Source organism: Manduca sexta, chromosome 8, assembly GCF_014839805.1.
Source record: "Manduca sexta isolate Smith_Timp_Sample1 chromosome 8, JHU_Msex_v1.0, whole genome shotgun sequence".
Lineage (NCBI taxonomy): Eukaryota > Metazoa > Arthropoda > Insecta > Lepidoptera > Sphingidae > Manduca > Manduca sexta.
The window spans coordinates 11,435,103-11,444,090 of NC_051122.1; the positions used below are offsets into that span (position 1 = coordinate 11,435,103).

General features: G+C 38.3%; 1 protein-coding gene across 2 annotated transcripts; it reads left to right on the forward strand.

Moving 5' to 3' along the window:
* Positions 1 to 4,019: 4,019 nt before the first annotated feature.
* LOC119188661 (uncharacterized protein K02A2.6-like) lies at positions 4,020 to 8,611 on the forward strand. Of its 2 annotated transcripts, none has more exons than XM_037436549.1 (2): positions 4,020 to 5,299; positions 5,672 to 8,611. In XM_037436549.1, exon 2 carries the CDS (start codon positions 5,820 to 5,822, stop codon positions 8,478 to 8,480), a length of 2,661 nt encoding a protein of 886 aa, XP_037292446.1. In that variant the 5' UTR covers positions 4,020 to 5,299; positions 5,672 to 5,819; the 3' UTR covers positions 8,481 to 8,611. Both variants share the same exon structure in this region, with proteins under 2 accessions (XP_037292446.1, XP_037292448.1).
* The last annotated feature ends 377 nt before the right edge of the window (positions 8,612 to 8,988 follow it).

Sequence of the window (8,988 nt, forward strand, 5' to 3'; positions counted from 1 at the left end):
TTTTATATTTAGAGCCATTTTAATAGCTAAAAGACAGTTTTAATAAATACATTTTGTGTTTCCCGCTGAAACGCTAAGTCACGTGACAAATAAAGGGCGTGACGTCATGATGTAATAGTCTTAATGCAAACAATACGTGAGATTCGTTTATTATTCAAGATTATAAAAAGGCCAATACAATAAAATACCTTATAAGTAGCACACCTGATGGTATTATTAACTACATTTCTCCTGGTTATGGTGGCAGGATTATCGATGTGTTTGGTTGAAAATTGCAACTTTTTAGATCATTGGGAACCTGGTGCGATTATACTATCTGATAGAGGATTCAAGCATATAGAGCAACTGTTATTACAAAAGGGATGTAGTTTAGTGAGACCGCCAAGTGTATCAGTTAGTCTAATTAAACCAAAGTTGAAGCTCCAAAAACTAAGGAGATAGCAAGTTTACTGATACACATTGAAAGAGTCATCCGACGTCTAAGGGAGTTCTCAATGTTTTTTATAATAAGTTTATAATTTGTAACCATTGAAATTGTAAACAAATTCGGTTATTTACAATAAAAAAATATTATTATTATTAATGTTAAAACTGCATTCAGTTGTCAATACAAATTTAATTAAGTTTTTGGACGATTGCATTGTTATTGCATGTGCCTTAATTAATTTACAAGGCTCCTTAATTAAAAACATTTGACGAATAAAAACAAAATTTAGAATAGAATGTTTTATTTTCCTATATTAAGTTATAAAAATAAGTTTTTACAATAGATTGTAAACATTATTCTTCCAAAACTTTACAACTTTAGATAAAATATCATTTACTTTGATCTCATCATACTCTATTGGTATTACATGGACTTTATTATTTTTTTCAAATTCCCAATCTGCCACACAAAATAAACCTTTTGTTAAATTACTCACATACATTTGCAAAAGAACTTAGACTGCAAACTTTTCTGTGATTGTGTTGTTACATATATAATATATAAAACTTTTTTGGCTTGTTGGACATTTAATTTCAATAACTGTGTCACCCTTTAAAATACCATCTGGCGATGCAGCTACCATTGGGAATGTTTGGCTAATAATAAAACCACATTCTGCAATCTTGTCATATTTTTTTTCCAACTCCTTTCTTACTACTTCTTCCAATGATTTTCCTCTTTTCATGGTTGGAGTATCTGGTACTTTAGCTCCCATTATTAAGGCAACCAAGGATCCAACAGTTATTTAGCATCGTGAAACATCAAATGCTTTTGATGCTTTTATTCCTGAAAAGAAAATTCATTTTTTTTTAATGTTAAACTAGTGACTGCCTGGTGGCCACATATACATTTATATCCCCACTAGGATGCCCTGTAGAATGGGTGCGCAACACATATGAATGTGAACACAAACATCAAAGACTGGTAAAGCTACAAGACTAATTTACATTTTGAGATTGCATCTCACATGGAAACATATAATTCCAATATATATTAATCTAAGACAGCATTTTCCAACCTTTCTTAGCTGTGGACCACTAAATGAGCAAAGATGATCACCACAGACCTCCTTAAATCACAATAAAATGCTTCCCTTAAGCACAACCTGAAACTTCATATAGCTTTAACATTGAAATCAGCCGACTCTAGATATGTCCACAGACCCCAAGTTGGGAATTTTGCTCTAGAACATTGATTTTAAATATCTTATTAGTTCAATCCTTACAGTATCAAATCACATTTAAAAGGCAACATCACATTTAAAATGCAATCAAATACCTATAAATAAATAATACCTTAACTCATGCCATGCTTGAATTTTGTGTTGTGCTCGAGTCAGACTTTCCACAAAATTTATATTTTCTTGTGTAAAAACACCATTAATTTTGGCTAAAAACGTTTCACAGTCACTTCCTTTCTTATGCTTGATACTCTAATAATGCATCGAGAACTGAAGAATGTCGGGCACTTTGTAATCAGCTTGATGTTTTAGGATTTGAGTTAGCATATGAATTAGCATCATCACCATGCAACTGTCTTGATGATCTGTAAAAATAGAAATAAAGCATCACAGATAGCCACAATACGAGAAACTTTTCGTTGAAAAGATTTTACACAAATAACAGGTACCTAATAACCAGAGTAAGATTCTTCATAAGTTATGATTTTATTGGTAACGTAATAAATGTATTATTTGTATTTATAGTCTACAAAGTAAACATGTACCTATCACATGCATGACACAAAGGTTATTTTATAGCAAAACAAAATAAGGCTAAGTACATAAATCAAACTGTAATCTATTGTGAATTGAACAAAATATCAGAAAAGGATAGTTTTGTACTTACAATGAAGTTTTCACGTTCCTCAATTCTGCAGAACAAAAGTCCGAGTTTGAGGCAAAGAAATTTGCGATCATAAAAGACACAATTTTTGGCAAATTTGCACTGTCCGCTTGAATAAAACCAATTTCCATGTTTGTTTTTCGGTGAAGTGCACTTTGGACACGAAATAATCAAATAAATATTAATGAAACCTGCGAAACGCGCCAAAATCTTTTTCGGAATTACAAGACTAATAGACAAGACATTACATATAATACATCGTGACGTCACGTTTTCTAGTCTTGCTCGCTTGAGACGTTTCTTGTAAATAATGCACAGATTCAAAAACTCTTATTTTTATTTAGGAAAATAAAATATTAGATAATTTTTATTTGTAATTTAAGTCAAATATTCTTAATTAACACCTTAAATTATATAATGTTCAATACCAAATTTATTTATTTCTTTACTATGTCAAATACCCTATTTCATATCCAAGTAGTTTATCGCCGCCTTTTCGGTAAACCATAATAAAAATAAAGTGGAAATGTCTACTGCCATTTGGAACACTTTTGTAGTAACATTTTAAACTCCCACTAAACGAATTAAATTTGCAAACACGAGTTTTAAAAACAAAATATAACTTTATTTCATAATTTAACTTAAGCACACGTGGCCGAGGAGTTAGTGTTTCCTGAAACATGAAACAGGCTGGAGTCAAAGTCAAATAAAACGTTTGCACGACGCTACGCTCCAGGTATGTAATAACAATGTGAGATACACACGGACGGAGAGGTTGGTGACCATGTTGTCGAACATGTTGGGTAATGTGCATGATTTTTGTTGTATGAATATGAAAACGAGTACATAGAACGCGCACAATAGTAGATGAATCATAAATACACCGATGCTTAAAGAAAAGGTACTGGAAATGAGAGGCTTAGGGCCTCTGTTTTTTTTATGAATTAAAAGAATATAACTATGACTTTGACAAATTAATATCACTGATTCATTATTTAATTTAAAAATATTAGCTAATACTCGACTTTATTGCTAATAACTATTTAGAAACAAAAAGCTTTAATACATAAGTTATTTGTATTTTAGTTGCAAGCATTCAATCTCAGTTTGGCTGCGGCCCAAACTCTTCCAATAAAAGAACAACTAAATACTTGGCGAACTACACGACAGTACGTCACGTCTTTGTTCGAACTCGAAACAAATTGTTTGGCGTTCCACACAGCGGTATGTTACAGACGTATTTAATTCCTAAATGTTGGCACAGTAAGATTTACCTACGTACATTTGGGCTCTAAACCCAGTTTGCACAATCTACTGAATTTAGGCTTTGAGCCTAAAATTACTTATTTGGAAACTATTTTATGAAAAGGCTTTGGACGTTTACCTTACGACGTCGTAGTTATTGTGATATTTTAGGAGGGTAAAGTAATTTATACCTTTCTAAGAGTACGTAAAGTACAGTTTTTATTGTTGTATTTTTTCTTTTTATTTAAACAGGGGTAATTTTTCTAACGTGGATATGCCAGTCTTATAATAACTTAATCTAAAAGTACAAAATCAACTTAAATAATTATATATTTTTTTGAAACATCGCAAAAACGCCAATAAATAAAATAACTTAGCTTTTACGGTATAGTAGGTTTGCCAAAATACTTCGAAGCGTTTCAATAACTGTAGTGTATGCAAACTATGCGGAGTATTATGGCACTATGGGCTGAGGTTGTAAGAATGACATTGGATACGTCAGTGGAAAATAAACCATGCTAACAACTATTAGCTGTGTTTCTTTACGCTCCAAAGGACATTACAGTGGCGACGAGGATTAAAATAATTATAATAATAATTAGTAGACAATTATATCTTGTGCGCAAATAGTGTCAATAGTACTATTTAAACGATGTCGATCGGTAAAGTACGGGAGTTTGACGTGCGGTCAGGGGTATGGAGTTCTTATATAGACAGATTGAACATGTATTTTAAAGTCAACAAAGTAACGGACGATTTGAAATTACCAACTTTGATTGCTACGATGGGAGACGAGGCGTATGAACTACTCGTAAATCTCGCCAGTCCGAGTAAGCCGTCTGAATTACAATACGCCCATGTATGCGAACTGTTACGTCAGCATTTACAGCCGACGCCATCTTCGTTGGCGGAAAGATACCGATTCCGACAAAAACGTCAAGGATCGGGAGAAGACATAGCCACTTTTGTTGCGGAATTAAAGAAACTATCACGGGATTGCAAATTTAAAGAAAAATTGAATGAAAATTTGCGCGATCAATTCATATGTGGTCTTAATAGTGACGTCATTCGGCAAAGGCTTTTTGCGGAAGAGGATACAATAACATTCGCTGAGGCGGTTAAATTAGCACAATCCTTGGAGGCGGCGGAACGGGATGCAGCAATCGTGGAGTCAACCAATGGGGCAGAGGCGATGCATGCGATGAAACAAAACACGAGCAGTAAAGGTTGGGCGCGCAGAGGAGGATCATACAGTACACCAAGCATGCGGACCAGAGCTGCGGGGGAACGCGCCGGCAGCGCAGGAGCAGGTGCGTTAGCAGCAGAGCCGAGTACGTCGGTTCGTCAGTACGGAGAGCCGAGGGCGTCTGTTCGACAGTACGGAGAGCCGAGGGCGTCTGTTCGCCAGTACGGAGAGCCGAGGGCGTCTGTTCGTCAGTACGGGAAATGTACGGCATGCGGAAGGACGTCCCATTCCTTCACCGTTTGTCGATTCCGGAACTTCACTTGCAGCAAGTGCCACCGAGTTGGTCATTTGCGACGGGTGTGTCCCGCGGAAAATGCGGATTCGGCCCAAATGTCGCAGGAGTGCACCTACTTTGGAGGAGCGGAAGCTGGAGAGTTTTCGGACAACGAATATGACGTCATTCACAACAGTAGCAGAGAGGAGGATGGAAACATCGAGGAGCAATTAAATCTCTTAGCGTTAAATAATTATAAGGCAGTAAGTTTACCAATATGTATTGAAGGTACTAAAGTTAATATGGAAATTGACACAGGTACCGCCATATCATGCATAAGTAAAAAAAACGTATGACAGACTTTTCACTCATTTACCCATCGAGAATGATAATACAATATTAAGATTTTATGACGGTTCTAAAATTAAGCCTTTGGGCGTTATAACACCAGATGTAAATTTTAATAATGTCAATAAGCGGCTCGAATTATTTATTATTGACGGTGGCATGACGTCGTTATTAGGTAGACAATGGTTAGCAGAATTACAGATAAGCATTCCTCTGTTTAGTTGTAATCGGATACAGGGAAATAGTAATATTCATGTTAATAAAGAAATATGTTGCATTCTCGACAGATATAAAGAAGTATTTAGTGACGGGCTGGGACGGTACACGGGCGGAAGGGCGACGTTGCGGGTGCGAGAGGGGGCGGCGCCGATATATCATCGTGCGCGGCCGCTGCCGTATGCACTGCGCGAGCGCGTCGACGCGGAGTTGGACCGTATGCTACGCGACGGCGTCATCGAGCCCATCGAATGCTCCGACTGGGCCTCTCCTCTGGTGCCTGTTTTTAAGGCTGACGGTACATTGAGGATTTGTGCTGATTACAAAGCGACCCTGAACCCGGTTTTGCTGATCGATCGTTACCCTCTACCAAGGATTGAGGACGTTTTAGTAGGTTTAAACGGGTCGCAATTCTATAGTAAAATAGATTTATCACATGCATATAATCAAGTAGAACTAGATGAGTCTCGAAAATATACCGTAATTAATACTCACCGAGGATTATTCTGCTACAATAGGCTAGTTTTCGGGTTGGCATCAAGCGTAGGAGTGTTCCAACGTATTATGACTAATTTGTTGCAAGGTATACCGAATGTACAGGTATTCTTGGACGACGTTATTATTGGTGGGAAAACACGGAGCGAGCATTTAGCTGCCCTCGAAGAAGTTTTCAAGCGCTTATGCAGCCACGGGTTAAAATTCAGGAAGAATAAATGTGTTTTCCTTGCACAAGAGGTTACGTATTTAGGATTTGTCGTATCAAAGGATGGTATTAAGGCCGATAGTTCAAAGATCGATGCTATATTAAAGCTAAATCGACCACAAAATGTTAGTGAACTCCGATCATTTTTGGGAATGGTTAATTTCTATGCTAAATTCATTAGGAATTTTAGTTCATTGTTAACTCCATTGCATAGATTATTAAAAAAGGGTATAGTATGGCACTGGGATATTGAAAGCGAACAAGCTTTCAACGGAATAAAAAGGAAATTGACCGGGGCGGAAGTATTAGCACATTATGATCCCGATAAACCCTTGATCGTAACGTGTGACGCAAGCCCGCACGGAATCGGGGGGGTTTTAGCGCAGCCAAGCGCTGGCAGCGAGCGGCCGGTCGCATACGCATCCCGTACACTGACCGCAGCTGAAAAGAATTACTCGCAGATACATCGCGAGGCTTTATCCATAATTTTTACGGTAAAAAAATTCCACCAGTACTTATACGGACGTAAGTTCATATTGCGTACAGACCATAAACCCTTGGTGTCTATTTTAGGTCCTAGTAGGGGCATACCAACGATGACCGCTAGCCGGATGCAACGTTGGGCCGTAATTCTCTCTGCATATGATTATGAGATAGAGTATATCAAAACTTCTGAAAATTGCGCGGATGGCCTATCAAGGTTACCGGAAGTGACCAAAGATTTCCAATGTTACAAGGACACTATTCCCGAACAAACTTTTTTGCATTTTGCACAAGAGGCGCTATTGTTAAATTACAAAGAGGTCAAAATACAAACGGCAAAGGACGTCATTTTAGCTAGGATATTGACTTTCATTCGCGATGGTTGGCCTGAAGCTTGCGAGATCACCGCTTTGCGACCGTATTTCAATAGGAAATCCGAATTGTACGAAGAGCTAGGATGTGTGATGTGGGGGCATAGAGTAGTAATACCTGTAGGTTGCCGCGAAAAGGTATTAAAAATAATCCATGAGCCTCACATGGGGATAGTCAAGTCGAAAGCCTTGGCTCGCAGTTACGTGTGGTGGCCCGGTATTGACGAGGCGGTGGAGCAAGCTTGTGGCGCGTGTGGAACGTGCGCTGCGTTCTCGGATGCACCTCCACGCGCCACACCGCAGCCCTGGCCTTGGCCGACTCGGCCGTGGACAAGAGTGCACCTGGATTATATGGGACCTATAGCAGGGAAATTATATTTGGTTGTTGTTGACGCTATGTCTAAATGGCTAGAAGTATTTAGTGTACCGAGTACGGCGGCGGGTAGCACTATTGCGAAACTACATGAATTATGGAGCAGGTTCGGTATCCCTAAACAAATAGTAACAGATAACGGGCCTCCATTTACTAGTGGTGAGTTCGCAAATTTTGTTAGGCGGAATGGTACGGAGCACATATTTACAGCTCCGTATCATCCTTCATCTAACGGGGCGGCAGAAAATGCAGTGAGAACCTTAAAGAAAGTAATAAAAAAGGCGGTTTTAGAACGTAAAAATGTGGATCGGACCTTAAATACATTCTTATTACATTATCGAAACATCGAACATTCTACCACAAAAGAAAGTCCAGCGGTATTATTAATGAATAGAAGGTTGCGAACTCCGTTAGATATTATTAAACCAGACCGAGAAAATAATGTGCATCGAGCGCAACAACGTCAAACTAACGACGCTCGGGGTGAAAATAGAAGTTTAAAAGTTGGGGACAGAATCTGGTACCGGCAGCATTCGATGACGGAGAAGTGGGCTCCTGGTACTGTGGCTAAGGCTACGGGTGTAAGGGACTTCAAGGTCTTAGACAAGAATAGTAAAGTAATACATAGACACATCGATCAGCTTAAGCCGAGGTGTGGGTCGCTTGTTATCCCCACGAGTTCTAGGGAGTCCAGACCTAATATAATGGGTTCAAGTCGTGAGAATGAGGCGACCCCAGTTCAAGAACGTTCACTTGTAACGGGTTCTCCAATATCGCCATCTATAGGGCGGCAGCTCGGCGTAGGCATATCATCGCCGAACATTTCGAGTGCAAATGAACATCAAACACAAGATGAAAAGTTTAGTACGCCGCCCACTACGCCTGTACTATCCCAGTCACGACCATTGCGGAAATGTAGATTAGAGAAAATTGTTAGTTATAAGGAGTAGACCGTTAAGATTAAATTAAGTCGGGAGAGATGTAGTGTATGCAAACTATGCGGAGTATTATGGCACTATGGGCTGAGGTTGTAAGAATGACATTGGATACGTCAGTGGAAAATAAACCATGCTAACAACTATTAGCTGTGTTTCTTTACGCTCCAAAGGACATTACAATAACCATAAAATTTATTAGTGGTTTGGTAATTTTTATTAATGATACAAAAATTTGAATAAAAAGGATTAAGTTAATTAATAATTTATAGTTTCCCTTTTATTAGAGACTAGCTTTTGCTCGCGGCTCCGCCCGCGTTATAAAGTTTTTCAGGCTAAAGTTTTCCATTATAAAAGTAGTAGTTTCCCGGGAGCCTATGTTCTTCCCAGGGTTTCAAACTGTCTCCATACCAAATTTTATCTTAATACGTTGGGTAGTTTTTGAGTTTAAGACGTTCAGGCAAACGGATGCAGCGGGGGACTTTGTTTTATAATATATTTTTTTAGAACTTTTTAAGAGGAA